Source organism: Esox lucius, chromosome 7, assembly GCF_011004845.1.
Source record: "Esox lucius isolate fEsoLuc1 chromosome 7, fEsoLuc1.pri, whole genome shotgun sequence".
Lineage (NCBI taxonomy): Eukaryota > Metazoa > Chordata > Actinopteri > Esociformes > Esocidae > Esox > Esox lucius.
In genome coordinates, this window is record NC_047575.1 from 21,219,896 (window position 1) to 21,243,322 (window position 23,427).

A 23,427-nucleotide genomic window follows, 5' to 3' on the forward strand; every position below is an offset into this window, starting at 1 on the left:
TGGAACAAATAATTTTTTGTAATTAATCAGAAAAAGTCGGTTCTAAATTAGAAAAGTAAATCTAAATCTAAATTAAAAACTTTTAAATAAAAATTAGTTCCCATTGTTGGTTTGACTTATAAATGCTTCTTTGAAAGTCTTAAAGTTAAGTTAATAACACTCAAAATGATGACTGTGGAACAGCTTAAATTGTCTGTACCTACATTTTTGTAACATACAAAGATGTGTCTTTCTACCGCTACATACAAATATGCAAAAAAGTTGACTCAATCTTAAAGACAGCTGATTTCTTTCAGTGCACAATGACTGTCATCATTCAAGGCATCAATCAAGGCATTTTTTTTGGCAGAAAAGTGTATGAGAGGAGAACTACAGGGCTACAGGAGCCGCAGTACTTAGCCTATAGGGATACATTTGGAATTACAGAAAAAGTCGTCACATCTTATTCTAACCACATTCGAACCATCTGGTACACTATTTTGTTAACGCAAATACCAAATGTTTTTTCAAAATGCCTCACGAAGAATGTTGTCAGCAGCGTTGAAAGAATAGGTGTTCGTCTGCTTTCCGTACATGCATCATCGCATCAATGCACCTACTGTATCACCCGTAGGCCTACTGGGGCAAGAAACGTTTCAGAGTTGACATGGCTGAGGACGTTCTTGTGTATAACATTGAAAACGTGATTAATATATTTGTAATTAAATCCCAGATTGAAGTAGAACTCTATCGATCCATGAAACAGACGTGCGTTCGATTCTGTGGGTTATATACATGAATAAATAAATACAGAATAGAATGAATAAATAATGAAGGGAATGATAAGGATTAGCCTGTCATTTTGTTTACCATGACACTTAAAAGGCTCTGTATTTACTCTTATTTCATTAAAACAAAACTATAGACCTACATTTATCATAAATAGTCCTACAGCACTTGCTTCCGTAAGTACACTCCTTATATGGGTTGTTTTAATGACATAATGACATCATACACGTATTTTATTGTAAATTCAAAAATATTCCGAATTGGAAGAACGATCTATACTCCTAATGCGTATTTATGACATCCCATGGTCCATAGGACATATAGGCTTATTAGTTATGTTACAGCCTACATATTTTCTGATCAGACCAAAAAAAATAATAATTGCGATATCACAGGCCTACATGAATTAGTCTACTATTATCGTCAAGATGTTTAGATTGACAGAAGGGTTCAAGGGTGTGGCAAACAAAAAACAGAAATCTGTGTTTCTTTTGATAATTAACTTGAACACAATGTCCGCAACTATTATTGTCAGTGTGCGGCAGTTATGGGACATCTATAGTAAAGTGGATTTGGAGTAGTAGGCCAGGCTATTTAACAGACTGAGTAGGTGTAGCCTAGTCCGGGTACTACTCTAGCAATAGCATATAGTTGGCTATATGCGAGCAGTGCATACGTCGCTCTCCGCATGTGCACGCCTCTGTGTGTGCGCAGACGGAGAAAGGCTGATATATAGAAATAACACATGCTCAAATTAGCTCGCTTTTTCTGAAAACACACACGCTGGATGCTTTACTCTAAGGATACGATGAGAAGGAGAACAGTGATTTGTGTTAATAAATTAACAGTGTACCCGTTTTAGTGGGGAGATTTTAAGCAATCACTAGCAAAACAAGCTAGACCTGCCTAGCAATGGAGAACCAGGCAGTAGAGCTGCTACAACAGCAGAGCTTCGAGGACATTCGGAAAAGCGGTTATCTTCGCAAGCAGAAGTCTATGCACCGGCGATTCTTCGTTTTGAGGGAAGCCTCGGAACAGGGCCCTGCCCGACTAGAATATTATGAGAATGAAAAGAAATTCCGCAGCAAGTCACCTGTCCCAAAAAAGGCACTGAATTTGGAGACTTGCTTTAACATCAACAAGCGGGCGGATTCCAAGAACAAGCACATGATAGTGCTGTATACCCGCGGGGAGAGCTTTGCCATTGCAGCAGATAGCGAGGAGGTCCAGGATGAATGGTACCAAGCCATGCTGGATCTTCAGTGGAAATGTAAGCTATACATAGGTTTACTGTGAGCATTATTCTTCTTACACGTTTATTCTGCATGGGTCAATTTGGTCTAGCCTTTCTGAATTGACATCCATTTGACATTCACATCTGTAACGACATCAGTAATGTATCCTTTGTGGCCAATAGTAACCTAAATGAAATATAGCATGTCACTATTATAAATCGCATAGGTCAATTAATAGAGCAGGTGCATACAGCTCAAAAGGGGTGGTGGACCACTGCTGCATGTGTGTCTGAGAAATGTTGTAAATATATTTTGGGGTATAATATTAACCAATATTTTAGGCTACTGTGATGTTTAGATGACACATATTGCAACGGGCATAAACAAATATATTATTTTCTATTCGTATTCGTGAGAATTGGCTGCAGCACACCATTTATAACGCATAGGCTACTGCAGAGGACGCAGCCGAGTATATCCGAGTGTTGTATGTTTTTGTTTTTCTACACATCGTTCTGCATGTCGTGCGCGTAACCTACTACTGTGCTATTGCGTTGCCTGGCAGGGAGGAGAGCCGCAGCGTCTCCTTGTTTAATTGGAAAACGGCTTTTCCCTCGTGTTTGGTTGTTATGCCGTAACACCGCTGTCGCTGCAATTGTAATATGGTATCATAATAATGAATTTAGTAATTACACATATGATTTCTATTATTTGCACATTTAAACATTTAATCAACATTACATCTGTTTTTATTGGTTTTGGTCTATATGGCATTTTCTGTTTTGGCGTCAGTAGGCACAGACAAAACCTACAGTAGGCCTGCATGTCTGTTTCTACTCATGTGGAGCTACAGTATGATGATCAGTGGCCTAACGCCACTGTACTAATAACCTGCTGCCATTTCTTCTTTTTTTTCCACAACCTTTGTGTGTGTGTGTGTGTGTGTGTGTGTGTGGAGGGGGCATTCCAGTCAAAATACCACAACACCAAGATCACAGAATCCAGACTCCAGTACTTTGGATAGGTCTCAGTATTGACCTCTACTGGGCGAGTTGTGTAACAACAATTTGTTTAGCCAGTTTTTAAAAAGTTTCCTAGATTTTATTTATTTATTTAACCATTATTTTCTCAGGTCAGCTGAGAAACAATTCACATTTACAGTGAATACCTTGCTAAACATAAATTCAAGAAGATTACAGAAAAACCACACATTGTCAACAAAGATTGTCAGGATGGTCATTTTTACAAAGGTAACAAAAAGGTAAACCAAAAAAAGACAAATCAATCCTCTGTTGCTGCTATATAGTATCAGACCAATCTGGATGTTTTGGAGAAGTTTTTTGTTTTTGTTGAAAATAATGAAATTGGATAAATCTCATTTACTACTCAAAATATCAAGATCACAGAATCCAACTCACTTGTTTTATCCTATTTGATTACTGAAATTTGATTAACTACATGCTGAGAAGGTGAGATTTGCATATGTAGTTTTTTACATCATCTATAATTGAGCATCTAAATGGATTGCTGAAGAAGAGTAGATGTTGTTAACCCTGGTGTCCTGGCTACATTTCCAATCTGACCCTCGTATTACCATGGCAAGCAAAACCTTACCAGCTTCCATCTGGCAATTTTATCCACTCCTCCCCATAACAAAAAAGATACTATGGGTACCAAATATATGCAATCAATAATAATTAAATAATAAATGCTCTGGATAAGAGCATCAGTTAAGTGACTCAAATGTAGAAGTAGCGATCAGCGTTGCGTTTCCCAGCGCACAGTGGATTATGGTTATTGTAGTTAATTACCAAGTTCTCTGCGCTGAACTAGATTGAGTATTTGCATAATGAAACATTTCCCTAAAGCCCAGCGTCCCAATTTGTTCGTTCCAAAGATTCTCTCATTAATTATTTGATTTCTCTCTAGAGTCACGGTGCGTTGAGCTCACATAAAAAAGACTGAAATTAAAGTAATTTAATAGACATTCTTTCAATTAGTAATTTCATAAGCAAAACATAACCAACATTTTGGAAATTGCACAGCACTAGGTGGCAGAAATTAAGCCAAAGATATAGCTTCTTCAGAAGATACATTTTCATAGGATGAATATCAAGACTTTAGCATAACATCATTTGTAATGTAAAGCATAGGAAGGTTTCATTTAGAATTCTAATGTTATTTTCAATGACAGGTATTTATAAAAACATTCTAGCATTCATAATGAATTAATGACTTTTCACTGAGACATTTATTTATATGGCAAAACATGCTTTTAAAGTAGCGAATATTCATATATACACAACCGTTAAACATTTTGGGATCACTTAGAAATGGCCTTGTTTTCCATGAAAACATACATGAAATGTGTGTGAATAGGAAATATAGCAAGATGAATAGGAAATATATTAATTGACAAGGTTAGAAATATTGACTTTTAATGGAAATAATATTTGTGTCCTTCAAACATGGCTTTCGTCAAAGAATCCTCCATTTGGAGCAATTATAGCCTTGCAGACCTTTGGCATCCTAGTTGTCAATTTGTTGAGGTAATCTGGAGAGATTTCATCCCATGTTTTTTTTCACCTCCCACAACTTGGATTGGCTTGATGGGCGCTCCTTACGTACCATACGGTCAAGCTGCTCCCACAACAGCCCAATAGGTTTGAGATCCGATGACTGTGCTGGCCACTCCATTATAGACAGAATACCCGCTAACTGCTTCTTCCCTAAATAGTTCTTGCATAGTTTGGAGCTGTGCTTTGGGTCATTGTCCTGTCCTCCTGTAGGAGGAGATTATCTCCAATCAAGAGCCATCCACAGGGTATAGCATGGCTTTGCAATATGGAGTAATAGACTTCCTTCTTCAAGATCCCTTTTACCCTATATATCCCAATTTACCATCACCAAAGGACCCCCAGTCCATCACATTGCCTCCACTATGCTTGACAGATGGCATCAAGCACTCCTCCAGCATCTTTTCATCTGGTCTACGACTCACAAATGTTCTTCATTGGGACCTGACCACCTCAAACTTAACCTGTCTATTTCACGTCCAGTCTTCCTCGGCCTAGTGTCTGTGTAATTTTGCCATTCTTAATCTTTCTTTTTGTTGGCCAGTCTGAGATATGTTTTTTCTTTGCAACTCTGCCTGGAATGCCATTATTCTAGATTCGCCTGTTCGCTGTTGACGTAGAGACTGGTGTCCAGTTGAGGACCTTTCAGGCATGTGTTTCTCAAACTAGACACTCTAGACTGCTGCCCCCGCGACCCGGCCCCGGATAAGCGGAAGAAGATGGATGGATGGATGGACACTCTAATGTATTTTTCCTCTTGCTCAGTTGTGCACCGGGGCCTCCCACTCCTTTTTATGTTTGCGCTGTTCTGTGAAGGGAGTAGTACACAGCGTTGTATGAGATCTTCAGTTTCTTGACAATTTCTCGCTTGGAATAGCTTTCATTTCTCAGAACATTTATAGAAAGAAGTTCTGTTTTTATGGACAGTTTGAGCCTGTAATCAAACCCACAATTACAATTGGGATTGAAATGTAAAAAATGTCTAAGTCTTTGTCCTACATTTGGAGCACAGACCATTTCTAAGAAGTGCAAGGTGTCAAGCACCACCCACACATTGCATAGGTCAGGCCATTCATCCAAACTGGAGGACCAGGCAAGGAGGAGACTGATCAGAGAGGCTACCATAAAGCCAATGGCAACTTTGAAGGAGCTTCAGGCCTTCAAAGTTGAAATATATCTTTCAACCCAAAGAACACCATACATACAGTAAAGTACGGTGGTGCCAGCATCCTGTTGTGGGGGTGTTTCTCTTGAGCAGGAACTGGAGCACATTTCAGGATAGAAAAGAAAATGGACAGTACAAAATACTGACAGAATCTTGAGGAGAACATGCAGCCCTCGGCCTGGAAGTTGAAATGGTGAATGTCCTTGAGTGAGCTATTCTGAGTCTTGACCTAAATACCACTGAGAATCTGACTTGAAGTGTGCAATACACAAACAGTCACCATGCAATTTGCCTGAGCTTAAACAATTCTACTAGGAAGAATAGGTGAAAGTTAGTAGAGACATACAGTGGGGAGAAGAAGTATTTGATACACTGCCGATTTTGCAGGTTTTCCCACTTACAAAGCATGTAGAAGTCTGTAATTTTTATCATAGGTACTCTTCAACTGTGAGTGATGGAATCTAAAATAATATGTTTCCTGTAGTTCTTGACCAGGTTTGCACACACTGCAGCAGGGATTTTGGCCCTCTCCTCCATACAGACCTTCTCCAGATCCTTCAGGTTTCGGGGCTGTCGCTGGGGAATATGGACTTTCAGCTCCCTCCAAAGATTTTCTATTGGGTTCAGGTCTGGAGACTGGCTAGGCCACTCCAGGACCTTGAGATGCTTCTTACGGAGCCACTGCCTAGTTGCCCTGGCTGTGTGTTTCGGGTCGTTGTCATGCTGGTAGACTCAGCCACGACCCATCTTCAATGCTCTTACTGAGGGAAGGAGGTTGTTGGCCAAGATCTCGCGATACATGGCCCCATCCATCCTCCCCTCAATACGGTGCAGTCGTCCTGTCCCCTTTGCAGAAAAGCATCCCCAAAGAATGCACTGCAGGATTTTAATCCATGACGGCGTAGTGTGTTACTAATGGTTTTCTTTGAGACTGTGGTCCCAGCTCTCTTCAGGTCATTGACCAGGTCCTGCCGTCTAGTTCTGGGCTGATCCCTCACCTTCCTCATGATCATTGATGCCCCACGAGGTGAGATCTTGCATGGAGCCCCAGACCGAGGGAGATTGACCGTCATCTTGAACTTCATTTTCTAATAATTGCGCCAACAGTTGTTGCCTTCTCACCAAGCTGCTTGCCTATTGTCCTGTAGCCCATCCCAGCCTTGTGTAGGTCTACAATTTTATCCCTTATGTCCTTACACAACTCTCTGGTCTTGGCCATTGTGGAGAGGTTGGAGTCTGTTTGATTGAGTGTGTGGACAGGTGTCTTTTATACAGGTAACAAGTTCAAACAGGTGCAGTTAATACAGGTAATGAGTGGAGAACAGGAGGGCTTCTTAAAGAAAAACTAACAGGTCTGTGATAGACGGAATTCTTACTGGTTGGTAGGTGATCAAATACTTATGTCATGCAATAAAATGCAAATTAATTATTTAAAAATCATACAATGGGATTATCTGGATTTTGGTTTTAGATTCTGTCTCTCACAGTTGAAGTGTACCTATGATAAAATGTACAGACCTCTACATGTTTTGTAAGTAGGAAAACCTGCAAAATCGGCAGTGTATCAAATACTTGTTCTCCCCACTGTATTCAAGAAGACTCATGGCTGTAATTTAGTAACCAAAAGGTGCTTATACCAAGTATTAACTCAGGGGGTGCTCACTAATCCAAATAGGGTATTTTACTGTTTTCCCCTCCTGCTTCCCTACAATTAATTTAGAGAGTTTATAGTATTTTTGTTTTCACTTGTATTTTGTGGGTTACTGTGTGTATATAAAGCCAGAAATATATCAGATTCTAATGGTTCCCATTTCAGGCTGTAGGCCAACAAAAGCTGAACATTTTGTTGGGGGCTGGTGACTTTAAACCTCTGTATACATTGATGAGTGAAAACATTATGACCAGTCACAGGTGAAGCGAATAACGTTGATCATCTCCTAACAAGGGGAACACATCAAGGTCTGAGTAGAGTAGATGGTAAGCGAACAATCAGTTCTCGTAGTCAACGTGTTGGGTGGGGTGCAGGAGAAATGGGGCAGGAGTAAAGACTTGAGCGACTCTGACAAGGGTCAAATTGTTACGGCCAGATGACTGGTTCAGAACATCTCTGAAACAGCAGGAAGGACAAACCACAAATCGGCGACGTGGTGTTCGGCGCCCAAGGCTCATAGATGCACAAGGGCAACGAAGGCTAACCCGTCTGGTCCGAACAGACAGAAGGTCTACTGTGGCACAAGTCACAGAAAATTTGAATGATGGTTACAAAAGGAATTTGTAACAACCTGCTGCATATGGGGCCATATGCAGCAGATTGCGTAGCTGTAGAAGGAAGACAACAAGCCAGTGGAGGGAGTGTGAGGCTCTGTGCAATGTTCTGCTGGGAAACCCTGGGTCCTGGCATTCATGTTACCAACACCCCCACCTTAGTTACATTCACATTTCTTAGATGTGGTGCCTTAGACCTTTCTAAATTCACCCTGAATGCACCCTTCCAGTGAGATCAAGATATTTTCACTATCTATATATTTTCACTATCAAAACAATTCTAATCTCTACCCAAATTGCAACATGTAATCTTTAAAGGTGGGATTTTATCCCCCTCACACACACATTCTCTTAACCCTGTAGTGTTCTTGCTATACGATACAGCCTTCAATACATGTTTATTAGAAATTTAATGTATTAATGAAGCAACTCCTGCGAGAATGACTTATGGTGCTAGTTGTGTGTCACAATAATTTTGTGACACACAAAATGATCTGTAGTCTTTTGTGACACACAAAGACTACAGAGAGAAGACTACAGAGTTTCTAAATGTGCTCCAGACTGTCAAACATCCTCTTTTTTTACTCCATGGTCCCTCATTGTATTTACAATGCAGTTGTATATCCGACTTTCTCCACACTTTCTCTGTCTTCCTCTGTCTTTGTATGCTAAGAGATAAAAATACACGTGTGTCTTCATATCTCATTGCATAGTTTTTTGGCCTGCTGCAAATTTAAATGTGCCTCTGTTGTCATTCTCTGCAGGTAAAAGCCCAGAGGACTGTGGTAGTAGTGGTGAGTTTGGACTCCCTTCTCCTCCAGGCTCCATCTTCAAGGAGGTGTGGCAGGTTAAGGTGTGGCCTAAAGGACTGGGCCAGGCCCGAAACCTAGTGGGCATCTACCGGCTGTGCCTGACTGACAAGACAGTCAACTTTGTCAAGCTCAACTCTGACGTAGCCGCTGTGGTCCTGCAGCTGATGAATGTCCGCCGTTGCGGCCACTCGGAGAACTTCTTTTTCATCGAAGTGGGCCGCTCGGCCATGACTGGGCCTGGGGAGTTCTGGATGCAGGTCGAGGACTCTGTGGTGGCTCAGAACATGCATGAAACCCTGCTGGAGGCCATGAAGGCTCTCAGTGAGGAGTTCCGCCAGCGCACTAAGTCCCAGTCTGTGGGCGCTTCAGGTGGTGGGGGCACCGCCTCCAACCCCATCAGTGTCCCCACCCGGCGCCACCATCCCAACCTCCCCCCCAGCCAGGTGGGCTTTGGCAGACGAGCTCGGACCGAGACCCCAGGAGCAGGCACTTCGCCCACTTCACGCCACGGGTTCCCAAGGGCACGCACAGCCAGCATTGGGGGAAGGACGGAGGAGGGTGGAGGTGGAGCCAGAGGGGCATGGGCAAGCTCCAGTCCCAGCCTAAACGGCTCATGCTCCACTACACCTACCTTAAAACCCAAGCCCACTAGAGCTCCAACCCCAGCAAAGATTACTCTCAGTCTGGCCCGCTACACCCCAAACCCAGCCCCCTCCCCAGCCCCAAGCCTCTCCTCCAGCTCTGGTCACGGCTCAGAGTGTGGACTGGTAGGAGGGGCGATGGGAGGTGTAATGATCTGTTCTTACACCCGCGTTCCTCAGAGAGTCTCTGTGTCAGGCTCCCCAAGTGATTACGGCTCGTCAGACGAGTACGGATCCAGCCCTGGAGACCACTCCATGCTGGTTCCAAGTCTGCCTGGAGGGTCCCATGCAGTGATGGGACACCATGCCCATGAAGAGGGCTCTTCCAGCTACATAGTGATGGGCCAGAGAGAGAACGTCCCTGTGTCACAGCGTCCTCAAGGCCGGAGGATGCTGCGGCGCTCCTCTAGCAGGGAGTGCGAGACAGAGCGCAGACTCCTCAACAAGAGGGCCTCCCTTCCCCTGTCCGCCCATGAACGCCTGGCCCCTCGTAGGAAGGAGGATGAGGAGGATGAGGACGTGGAGTACGCGGTCATGTCGCGGAGCGTTAGCAGAGATACCTTCGTGCCACGCCGACGCGGATCAGGGAGCTCGGCATCGGTGGGCTCAGCAGCCGGGGGGGTTGTTGGGGAGACCCGGGTGAAGGTTGACAGGGTCCGAGGAGAGGAGGGAGATGTAGGAGGAGGACGAGTGGACAGCGGTTACATGTCCATGTTACCTGGAGTGAAGACTCCTCCTGCTTCCCTCCCTCTGTCTGTGGCTGTGTCTGATGTCGCCCACAAACCTGGTGCTGATGATGAACACATGGCCGTGACCCCCAACAGCAGTGTGTCTCCCCCCCAGCACATCCGCCTGCCTGTCACCGAGGGCTACATGGTCATGTCCCCCAACAGCAGCGGCTCGCCAGACATGCATGGTATGGCCATTTGGGGTAGCAGGGGCAGCGTGGAGAGCCGGGCTGGCAGCGACTACATGAACATGTCTCCTATCAGCGTCCGCTCAGCTTGCAGCACCCCCCCCTCACAACCAGAACAGAACCCGCTACAGCCCAGGATGGTCTACTCCTACTTCTCTCTGCCAAGATCCTACAAACACACGCTTTCCACACGCTTCGAGGATGACTTGGATCAAGGCAAAAGGAAAGAGGATGAGCGTCACAGTCATGACACTGACGGAAATCGGGGTGGTCAAGTGGGCTATAACAAGAGGGACAGCGCTACTGGAGGCTGTCAACTCTCCCTCTCCTCTTCATCCTTCTCCTCCAGCTCAGCCAGCAGTGAGAGCCTGGAAGATCGGCCCATGTCAGTGGCGGGTGGAGGAGGGCTACGACTCACAAGAACAGGGCCAGGGTTCAAGAATGGGGGAGCACGCTCCAAAGACGGCTCCTACCAGCAGAAACGCGCTTCACATGGCCCAGGGGGGCAGCACAGGAAGCCACGGCCCCTTAGCATTTCTGTGGACATGTCAAAAGCTAACACCTTGCCCAGGGTTAAGGAGAACCTCCTCCCTACAGTACCTCAGAGCCCTGGGGAATACGTCAGCATAGTGTTCAGGGATGGTAACGTGGAGGGCAGGCGAGGGGGCCAGTGGGGCCCCGAGCACGGACTGGCGATGACCCATGGAACCCCGAGGCCCCTGCACCGACCAGCTCTATGCCACAGTGGCTCCACAAACCTTCCACGCAGCTTCTCGGCGCCGCTGGCCACCTCAGCTGCCTTGGCTGCCTCTGCTGAGTATGTGAACATGGACTTAGGAATGGGGAACTCCCCGTGCCCCTCCCCCCGAACCCCGGTAAAGTCCCCTTTTAGCCCACCCCCAGCCATTGCCCCCAAGCCCAGAGGTGTTGTCCATAGCAGGTCTTCTCCACGAGCAGCAGAGGGCAATGCTGGTGAGCATAGAGCGGCAGTGCCAACAGACCGACCCACATCTCATACAGACTACACAGAAATGGCCTTCAGCTTAGCTTCGGAGCTTAACCCTGCGCCGCCCGGCGTGCACGCTGCCCCAGCTTCATCAGTAGAGCAGGAATCTGACTTCCCCTCTACAAAGTCCTACTCATCTCCTGACCAGAACCAGAGCAGAAGGCCACCCAGGGACCGGGGTGACCAGCCGGTACGGAGACGCCACCGCTCTGAGACATTCGTTGTGACTTCTCTCCCGCTCCACCTGTCCTCCTCAGGCTCGTTGTCGGAGACACAGGCACCTCCTCAGTATTCAGAGCTACAGGGGTGTTCACCGTGGAAGAATGCCCATGCAGCTATGTCTCAATGTGCCATTCCCGCTGTAGCCACAGCCCAGGCTTTATCCTCTGGGCCTGCTAAACAAGGCCTTAACTACATTGATCTGGACCTGGCCACTAAGGCCAACTCTCAGACTGGACTTGAAGGGGGAGCCATCGCACCCCACAGCGTTTTTGCTCCTGTCCAAGGAGGGGCTGGTGGGGGAGTCATGATGGGGACCCTGACTGGTTTGGGGAACAATCCTGCCTATGCCAGTATTGATTTCTACAAGTCAGAGGAGCTGAGAACACATCATCAGATCAGCAGGAATGAAGGAAAAGGTAATGGTATATGTTCAATGTTTTATCACTCAATGCACACACACATCGGAAGGCTATATTCGGTATCAAAAATCATGATCAGTAGTAGACATTTTTGTTATTCTGTGTAATAGAGAAGACATCCAGTATACAAAGTCTTCAGGGTTGAGGTGTTGGTTGGCAACTCTCCTTGTAGGCAGCACACTATGCATGCTCCCTGAGTAAATAAATGAATTAGTGAGGGCGTGTTTTCTTTCTTCGTTTTTTTTCCACGGTTGGAAGCAGATTTACACCATTACTCATTTCTCAAATTGCCTCTCAGAACCTTTGAACGTGTGAAACATTGTCTAGAAAGTGTATTGGGCCGGGTCATTAAATTTAAAGTCCAGCTCGTTGATGTCTATAGAAATAAGAGCTTATAAAAAGATCTTACATTGGTTTTATTAGGACCTGGGTGGCACTGAACTTCTATATAGCGTTTGTTGCCTTGTAGCACAGCAGAGTTTGGTAAACTGGGACTGTTTTATTTTAGCCCTGGTCCCAACACCCCTGAATTACTCTGTGATTAGATAGAGGAGGGGGAGAAATATACACCAGTTTAGCACTGAAGCAATTCTCCAGTGTTCTCTGCTATACTAAATGACCAATCTCAATCTCAGCGGTTATAATCTTTTTGAGCTTTCCATATGCACCCTAAACTATTTTTAGGGTACAGAACGTAAGTGGAACACAGGTTAGTTTAAACTTTACATGTTCTTATTTTTGCATGACTGACATTGAGCCATAAACTAGCGTGTGACACGTATGATGGTCAGGAGGCTGTATGTGGGACCACACCATCCGCTGAGCACAGTCCGATGTCTTCGTTACCTGGTGGGAGTGTTGTTGATGCACTCAGTGCATGTGTCCGCAGTATGTCATGAAGAAGGTATTTTGGGTCCTTTGATTTTGCTTACGTCAAAGGTAGTCATATTTGCTTTGTTTCCTTAGTGAAGCAAATTAAAGAGTTTTGTGTTTACACTGCTCTTTTTTTACCCACTGCACCCAGAATTAAAAGAAAGGCCAGTAGGTGGAGGGATCAGGACTGAGGCCAGGTGTTCACATGGGTGTAGTTGGAGGGATCAGGACTGAGGCCAGGTGTTCACATGGGTGTAGGTGGAGGGATCAGGACTGAGGCCAGGTGTTCACATGGGTGTAGTTGGAGGGATCAGGACTGAGGCCAGGTGTTCACATGGGTGTAGTTGGAGGAATCAGGACTGAGGCCAGGTGTTCACATGGATGTAGTTGGAGGAATCAGGACTGAGGCCAGGTGTTCACATGGGTGTAGTTGGAGGAATCAGGACTAAGGCCAGGTGTTCACATGGGTGTAGTTGGAGGGATCAGGACTGAGGCCAGGTGTTCACATGGGTGTAGTTGGAGGAATCAGGACTGAGGCCAGGTGTTCACATGGGTGTAGTTGGAGGGATAAGGACTGAGGCCAGGTGTTCACATGGGTGTAGTTGGAGGAATCAGGACTGAGGCCAGGTGTTCACATGGGTGTAGTTGGAGGAATCAGGACTGAGGCCAGGTGTTCACATGGGTGTAGTTGGAGGAATCAGGACTGAGGCCAGGTGTTCACATGGGTGTAGTTGGAGGAATCAGGACTGAGGCCAGGTGTTCACATGGGTGTCGTTGGAGGGATCAGGACTGAGGCCAGGTGTTCACATGGGTGTAGTTGGAGGGATCAGGACTGAGGCCAGGTGTTCACATGGGTGTAGTTGGAGGGATCAGGACTGAGACCAGGTGTTCACATGGGTGTAGTTGGAGGGATCAGGACTGAGGCCAGGTGTTTTGGTTGGCATGTAGTTGGCATCTTGACTGTAGGCCTTTGTTGTATGTGTACTTGGAATCTAAGCTAATAAGATTTTCATGCAATTTACAATGCCATGTAAATGTACAGTGCCAATCAAACGTTTGGGGGTGAGTCCAAACCTTTGACTGGTACAGTATGTGCTTATATAATTAAACTCTCAGAACCAGTCATACCTTCAACTTTTAGATTTTAGCTCGCCTGCATATTACGATTAATTCCCAGATCCTTGGAGTGAGACGCTTTTGAAAACGTTTTTTAAATACATTTGCATAATCATATAATCTCATACGTGTCATGTAACAGGAAAACTATATGAACATTTACTGAGTTACAGCGTGATGGAAACCATAACACATGATACACATTGACTGGAGAATGTGTTTTTTAAAGTCTAAAATATTTTTTAGTTGGATGTCACAATTGTATCTTTAATTCAGATAGTATAAGAAAGATGTGTGTGTAATGATTGAGGTTACTACCACAACAGGAATTTAAGATTGAAAGTGACTGATGGTGAGCAGAACAGACCAGAACCACTCCAACCTGTGCTAATTTATCAGGTCTTTTATCATATTTATCTCCCAAACCACTAGCCCCCTGGCTGGCAAAACTGGACAGAAAGATCTTGCCAGTGACTCATTCCACTGTCTTCGACTTAAACAAAAATCCTTCCATGACTGGATGCATAGTCTTATAGAAAGCATGGTGGAACACAAGTTAACCAGTGACTTAGCTTTTAGAGCCTTCCAGGTAGAGACAACAAGAGTTCATCAATCCAGCACCTTGACATCTAGCTTTCGCCCCTAGGCCAGACAACACTCAATCATAGGACCTACTGATGAGATTAGTCTTCAGTAAATACTTACATTTGAGACTGTGTCTGCATCTGTCACATGGATAGGAAGATCATTCCAGAAAATGTTAACTCTATAGGAGAAAGTCTACCTCTAGCAGTGTGTTTCAAACTTCCAGGAAGATGTATGAGGCCTGCGTCTTTGTGACAGTTGCGTACATTTTGGTATGTATGGCTGGACCATACATACTAAAAGAGATTAGTTGGAGCAATTTCATGTCATGCTTTGTCTGTTTATCACACATAATCCAAAACAACATTCCATTTTCATGTCATTAGTTTTACATCATCAGTGGTTCAGGAGAGAGTCTTTTTACAATGAACTCTCTCGTTGCCTCACTCTCTTGCCTTACTCACCCGATGGATTCAAGCAAAAATAAAACGCACTATATAATGCTAACCACAATACACACACCCTTATCTCGTAACAGTTTTACAAACCATCAAACCCTGGATTGAATTATTCATATGATTTAATTCCTTGTCACAGAAGATAGAATGTTATGGTTCATTATGTACGTTCCTAATGAGGACTACATCCCTGCAAAAAACAAAAAAATCGTCCAGTGTGTTTAGGAGTTATTAACGAAATTACATTTTTCAGTTTCAAAGATGTATTTAGTTGTTTAAGGTTCCAAACATAAATAATTTTCTTAATCCATCTCGTGACTAAATTGCAGCATAGGTTTCAAACCATGCTAGCTAGTTTTTGCTGTTAGGCTAGAAAAAGGTAGTGTGTACATTGACAATGTTGACATGGACACGTAACCTAGCTAACAAAATGTAACACAGCTTCTCCCACCTCAGACACTCTCCACATTACGCAGAAAGGCAGAGAACACAGAGCATGTAGCTAATATTTGGGATCAGACTTTTGGTTTAACTCTATTTAACAATACAAATTGATGACTTGCAAGTGCTGTCCAATGAATTTAGGGCCTTTTGGTTGCATTTGAGCAGATGAGATGTTTCTGTACACTTCAGAATACATCCTATTGCTATCAGCATTCATACCATCAATGAAGACAAGTTAGCAAGTTCCATTTACAACCATGCATTCCCAAGGCGCAGAGATGATCCCAGGGCAGGGATCGAATTTCTGTTCTTGAGGCTTATTAGTGGTTTGAATCTTGTGTACTCTCTTATGTCCTGCTGGTGTATGTGTTTTTTGGTTTTTGACTCATCCATGTGTACCTGGAAAGAGTTCCTGAGTTGTTGTTAGACTTTTCTTCTTCACCATTGAAATATTCTTTGGTGACAAAAAAGTGGTTTTCTTTGGTCTACCAGGTATTCTTAATGAATCAAACAGTTGTTTTTGACATGCCTTATGTTTTTGGAATGTCTCAAATCGATGGTGGTACACTTTACTTGTAGACACTTATTTTGTCCTCATGTTGTCAGACAACAGCATCAGATTCTAGAATCAAGACTATACATTGATAGCTCTTTGTCCATGCACTGATGATGCAAACAAATACACCTGCCTAATAAGAAAAAGCTGGGAAGTCTAATGTTAGTCGATCAAGAAACAATGTTTTACCACTTAATAAGCTGGAACTGCAATGAATGACAAGCAATACATCAGTTCAATGAATGAGAAACAGTGCATCAGGTCAATGAATGAGAAGCAGTGCATTAGCTCAATGAATGAGAAACAGTGCATCAGGTCTGTGAATGAGAAACAGTGCGTCAGGTCAGTGAATGAGAAGCAGTGGATCAGGTCAAGTGTATTCTGGCATGAATTAAATAAAAAATCTGCTTCTCACAATGTTTCTAATTTCAACAAATGCAAATTTAATAATTCAAAAGATTCATAAAAATAAGTATGAAAATTTATAAATTATATATTAATAAATACAAATTCTCTGTCTATAATTGTACATTATACAGTGTTTGGATATACATGTAGAAAATGGACACAGACCTGTATAAAAATAAAACATAAATATTACTGGAGCATATTAGAAGCGTATTCAAAAGTACAGTCAGTCTGAAATAATCTGCCAAATTTGAAGCTGATGCGATTATAAAATGTTTGCCTACACCAATGTCTGGCTGATACATTGGCGCATATCTAACTTGAATACAATGTTTGCGGTTGGCTAATTATGTACTGTGTGTTTGGAAAGTATTCAGACCCCTTCATTTTTTTCCACATTTTATGTTACAGCCTTATTCTAAAATGTATGAAATTAATCAGGATTTTATGTCTTTATGTACATTTATAAAAAAAATTTATACCACATTTACATAAGTATTTTCTATGACCCTTGACATTGAGCTTAGGTGCATCCTGTTTCCATTGATCATCCTTGAGATGTTTGCATAGCTTGATTGGTTTGTGATTCTAACCAAACATAACTATTTGATGCAGCTTTCCAATATTTTACTCAATTAAATGGGAGAGGATTTGATTCAGTCAAGCTCACTCTAAACATACTTCAGTCCCCTAGTAGCATTGTTAATTTACCACTTTATACACCGTGAAGAAGACAAATGGAACTAAATCAATTGATTGACATTACAGTAAGATTTAACTGAAACATTTTGCTGTTTGACTTTGGATATGAAGATTGTATTTCCTAGACCTCTCCATTGCAGTTTTATTGCAATTTATTTGTTAACATTTATGTTTCTTCTTTTCTTTCAGAATGTTAATGATCCATTTGTATCTGGGCATCTGGGCAGTATTGTCCAACACTTCTAACTAACCATTATGGGATCGATGGAAAACAGTGGTACATCTCTTTTCTGACCTCTCCTGGAAGAGTAACAAAGTTGAAGGCATGCCTATCAAATCATCATTAACTCTTCACCATCCTGACCATGTGTTAATGTCCAATACTAGTGTGCCAAAAGAGTAACCAACACAACACGGGTTCACTGAGGTAGAAGAATCCAGCCAATCAAGAGTGATTACAGCAACTCTAACCAATAAAAAGGAGCTAATGATATTTCTTTCTTTTTCTTTAGCATAACATAATGGAAATTGTTATAAATAGTATACAGGTACATACGAATAAATATATCGTATATGTTCATGAAAGCTACATATATATGTATATTATACTTTTTAAAAGTGCCTAATTTTCTGATTGTAGCGATTTTTACATAGGGACTCTTGAACTGGTCTGTGAGAGGGAAATTATGCTAATGTATTGAATATAATTCTGTGAATATTTTGAAAATGACAAAACATATTAGATAGTTATAGTAAGCATTATCAAACTGCCTTACTGTGTTTGTGAAACATACTAAAAGAATAGCCTCTTTTTACTTTAATCTGTGCCTCACGCTTCAGCCACAATGAAAGCTCTCGTTCCCCTCACTCTCCTGCCTGAAACTCACCAGCTGGATCTAAGCCAAAAATCTGCACTCTATAATGCCAACAACAACACACACACTCACACACAATTTAATAGTCAGACATGTGGTCCAGCTGAGTAGGTGACGGTAATGATAAAATTTGCTGGTGTGATACTCGTGTTTGCCAGGACAATATTACACTAACAGGCTGAGAACAGGCTCAGATTCCTGTGCATGTGCGTGCGAGTGTGTGTAGGAGCGAGAGAAATAGTTGTGGTGATGGATTTCAATTCATTATATTATATCCAGGCCACATTAAGGCTTGCCACAGCCTGTCAATGATAAACAGGGTAATTTGTATTAATTTATTTTTAATTTAAATCCTTCACTCCCTTTCTTGTTAAGCTTTCCTCACAGTGACTGGTAACTCATATCACACATGACTCTCTTGTGGCCTGGTCTCAGATCTGTTTGTGTTTTTTTGCCAATTTGGAAAGGCCATAAAGATTAGCAAGACAGCACAAACAGATGAATTACCGGTCTGCTTCCTCTGCGCATCCGAAAAGACACTCAAGTGCCTGGGTTCCTGTGTTATTTGGTGTCCACACATTCTAATGGTTACCCTCACTCATTCCCATCCCCTTCCCTTATATATCTTCCGTACTAGAAACATTTTGACATAGTGGTTCAGTTTTATGAAATCCCTTTAGTGATTTTAACATTGCCCATTACTGCCAATATCTTGTGCTTTAATGCAGAGAAGTTTAGTGCCAAGATCCTATATTGCATAGATGGATTACTCAAGCTTCTCTATGGTAGCCTACACTGTTGTTACCCTTTGGTGTGTCTCACTATAGGGGCCCATGTTTTATATTCTCTTGAAATTATTCTCAATTTGGGATGTTCATTAGAGAGCTTCTCTTACCTCAAAATAATTAGTCAAGAATCTGAGAAGACGGGACATTTGGTCTTAACCCCCCTCACCCCCCCCCCCCCCCCGACATGTTGGTTCATTTAACCACCGTAGCTACAGTATTGGCAAGTCCAAGAGCTTTGTGTTTGACTGGGTATTGTTTTACCTCTTATTTTTTTATGTTTTTCTATATTCGCTCTCACACAATACAACACAGTAGCTGTATAAAGACGCTTTGCTTTCTAGAATAACCAGAATTCTGTCAAGTCTGAAGATTCAGTGAACTGCAGACATGTGTCCTCAGTGGTTGTAGTGTGTTCAGATTTGTGCGGTACAAAGTGATGTAGAAATGAGATATATATATATATATATATATATATATATATATATATATATATATATATATATACATACTGTACTGAGAGCCCTCACCGTATTTAAGGTCCTGCCAGTATCTGTTGCAAAAGGATATGATATGTACAATCAGGGGGTGTTACTGAGGAGAGTGTATGCTTATTTTAATGTTATGAATAATACAATGACTGACAATGATGTATAATGTATTCTATTGTAAAAAGAATGAGCAGGATCCATGGGTATGTACAGTGCTCCGTGTAGAACATGAGTAGGATTCAGGGGAGGGTTATGGGCATGGGATTCATGAAAATGTTCTTTAAAATATTTCTGTTCAAAACCGAATAATGCTGATTCTTGCCTGTGATGTAAACACTATCACATTGTTTTTTTGTTTTTTTTAACAGAGAAATGAAATGGAAAGAACAAACTCTGTTGTGGGTCATTTGTCTTTTTTTGTCTGTGACAATGCTATTCAGATCTAATCAATATGAGAGTGCAGTGAAGTGTTAGTTTATTGTGTGTAGTCCCAAGTTGCCCACCGACAGGTTAGTCTAGACTATAATCTGACATCAGTGAGCAGACTGTAAGGAAGGATAATCCTGGGGTTGTCTGTATGTGCTTATAATCCGAGTCTTCTAAATACACAGTCCCAGTCTACCTCACGCACGCATGCAACATGCCACCGAATGACATGAAAGGCTTCTGAATCTGCACAACATACACTGTTGGTTTGGACTATACAAATATTGGGAAGGACATACAGTATAAACAGCTGTTCATTCCAAAACCTACATTATAAGACCACTGAGTCAAACTTGAAATGCGATTAAGCAAAAACATTAACAGTATGGAGATAATCGTGAATTCAAGTTACGTTCAAATTTAACAAAAATGAATGAATACTCCCTTTAGAACATAGAACATTGGCCTTAAAATGAACAAAAACAACAAAATTAACAAATGGTCTGATAGAACATTTTGTTTCAGCTCTGAGGTCTTTCACAACACCAATCAATAAGTAAAAATGAAACAGTGTTTATTCTGGTAAAAAAATATTTATTCATCCAATGCATCTTGGTTTGGACTTGAAAAAACTCTCTATATGAGTTGCTGGGATTTAAACACAGATGTTTTTAATGCATTATGTACTGCTTCATAATGCTTAGAAGGCATTCGTTTTATGTACAGGTCAGTGGTATCTCCATGAAGCCTAACATTTGCTTATTTTCTAAATATATTTTCATTGCCATCTTCTGTAAGCTGACACATGCTGTTGGTTGTCAATACAGGGTAGAATTAAAATATGTAACTACCCAAAGAAATGTACACTCTGGTAATAAAAACAAAACACTATACAAGGAAATTAAACTAATGTAATGTGACTTGTTAGTGTTACAAGGTCTCAGGTGTGAATGGGGAGCAGGTGTGTTAAATTTGGTGTTATCACTCTCACACTCCCTCAAACTGGTCACTGGAAGTTCAACATGCCACCTCATGGCAAAGAACTCTGAAACTGAGCTGCAGCACGGTGGTCAAGACCATACAGCGGTTTAAAAGGACAGGTTCCACTCAGAACAGGCCTCGCCATGGTCGACCAAAGAAGTTGAGTGCACATGCTCAGCGTCATATCCAGAGGGTGTCTTTGGGAAGTAGAGGTATGAGTGCTGCCAGCATTGCTGCAGAGGTTGAAGGGGTGGGAGTTCAGCCTGTCAGTGCTCAGACCATACGCCGCACACTGCATCAAATTGGTCTGCATGGCTGTCGTCCCAAAAGGAAGCCTCTTCTAAAGATGATGCACAAGAAAAATGTATATATATTAATTTTGTATAAATACAGGTCAAACAAATAATAAATAATGCCCTTTCCAGCAGCTTAATTTGTCCTAACCACTGCTTTGAAAAATGGTTCAGATCCTTTAAAATATTGGTTAAACAAGGCAGTTAGCAAACTTTGCTGAGAGCACTTTTGGATAGTCATACTTTGTTATCATGTTACAACAGTTACTTAAGACCACAGGGGACAGAGGATGTGCTGAGAGACAAGACCACAGGGGATAGTCATTCATAACAGGAAATCACCGCTCTCTTCTGTGAAAAGATATACTTTTGCAGAAGAGAGTGGTGATTTCCTGCTATGAATGACTATCCCCAGTGGTCTTGTCTCTCAGGCACATCCTCTATCTCCTGTGGTCTAGTCTTCAGCACATCCTCTATCCTTTGTGGTCTCTCAGCACATCCTTTTCCCTGTTATTCTCCATTGCCAGTCTCTCTATGACAGTCCCTTTCACCACCATCGGCTACTGTGGCAGGGATCACACCCGCAGCCCAGGGTTGTCCTGTGGTTGTCATTGATAATGTGTTTGGTGTTGGCCTGACTGCAAGCGTTAGTCTGATCTGTGAACAGACACAGAATATTGATGAAACATACACGCAAACATGCACACACAAATGTGAACATGCAAAGTGTGTGTAAACCACCTGAATTTAGAACGACTGCCAAAGAAAGGTAAATATATAAGTCTACCTCAACCATTTGAACTGGAAATACCATACCAGTACTGGGTGCAATAAATCGAACTACTCCATTATTTTAGTTTTGCAGTGAAATTTTGTTTTCCAGTAAGCTACAAAATATTATAATGTATTACCATGGATTTGATCTGAATGTTTTATTCTAGTGTAAAACCGTAACTCTGGTTATTTATACCAACACCAGTGAGAGTGAATTGATATCCTGGATGAACACTTAAAATGGCACACTGACAAATAACACATTTGCTGTTCTGTTTTATTCTTCAATGCTCAGCGGATCATGTGTCATGTCATGATCTTCCGCTTATCCGGGGCCGGGTCGCGGGGGCAGCAGTCTAAGCAGGGATGCCCAGACTTCCCTCTCCCCAGACACTTCCTCCAGCTCTTCCGGGGGGACACCGAGGCGTTCCCAGGCCAGCCGGGAGACATAGTCCCTCCAGCGTGTCCTAGGTCTTCCCCGGGGTCTCCTCCCGGTGGGACAGGACCGGAACACCTTCCCAGGAAGGCGTTCCGGAGGCATCCGAAACAGATGCCCAAGCCACCTCAGCTGACCCCTCTCAATGTGGAGGAGCAGCGGCTCTACTCTGAGCTCCTCCCGGGTGACCGAGCTTCTCACCCTATCTCTAAGGGATCGCCCAGCCACCCTGCGGAGAAAGCTCATTTCGGCCGCCTGTATCCGGGATCTTGTCCTTTCGGTCATGACCCAAAGCTCATGACCATAGGTGAGAGTAGGAACGTAGAATGACTGGTAAATCGAGAGCTTCGCCTTGCGGCTCAGCTCTTTCTTCACCACAACAGACCGATACATCGACCGCATTACTGCAGAAGCTGCACCGATCCGTCTGTCAATCTCCCGTTCCATCCTTCCCTCACTCGTGAACAAGACCCCTAGATACTTAAACTCCTCCACTTGAGGCAGGCACTCTCCACCAACCTGAAGTGGGCAAGCCACCCTTTTCCGACTGAGGACCATGGCCTCAGATTTGGAGGTTCTGATTTTCATCCCCACCGCTTCACACTCGGCTGCAAACCGTCCAAGTGCATGCTGAAGGTCCTGGCTTGAAGGGGCCAACATGACAACATCATCCGCAAAGAGCAGAGACGAAATCGTGTGGTCCCCAAACCTGACACCCTCCAGCCCCTGGCTGCGCCTAGAAATTCTGTCCATAAAAATTACGAACAGAACCGGTGACAAAGGGCAGCCCTGCCGTAGTCCAACATGCACAGGGAACAAGTCTGACTTACTGCCGGCAATGCGGACCAAGCTCCTGCTTCGGTCGTACAGGGACCTGACAGCCCTTAGCAAAGGACCCAGGACCCCATATTCCCAAAGCACTCTCCACAGGATGCCGAGAGGGACACAGTCGAATGCCTTCTCCAAATCCACAAAACACATGTGGACTGGTTGGGCAAACTCCCATGAACCCTCCATCACCCTGTAGAGGGTATAGAGCTGGTCCAGTGTTCCACGGCCTGGACGAAAACCACACTGTTCCTCCTGAATCCAAGGTTCTACTATCGGCCGTATTCTCCTCTCCAGAACCCTGGCAACCCTGCTCAGCGGATCACAGGGGCGAAAATCTGATATCAAGTTTGGAAAGGACAGTTACATAA

At 43.1% G+C, this 23,427-nt stretch overlaps 1 protein-coding gene across 1 annotated transcript; it reads left to right on the plus strand.

Annotated features, from left to right (window-relative positions):
- The first annotated feature begins 1,466 nt into the window (after positions 1 to 1,466).
- On the plus strand, positions 1,467 to 19,306 carry si:ch211-284e13.4 (insulin receptor substrate 1-B). The gene is made up of 3 exons (XM_020047921.3): positions 1,467 to 2,038; positions 8,774 to 12,022; positions 17,357 to 19,306. Exons 1-3 carry the CDS (start codon positions 1,681 to 1,683, stop codon positions 17,362 to 17,364), a joined length of 3,615 nt encoding a protein of 1,204 aa, XP_019903480.2. The 5' UTR covers positions 1,467 to 1,680; the 3' UTR covers positions 17,365 to 19,306.
- The last annotated feature ends 4,121 nt before the right edge of the window (positions 19,307 to 23,427 follow it).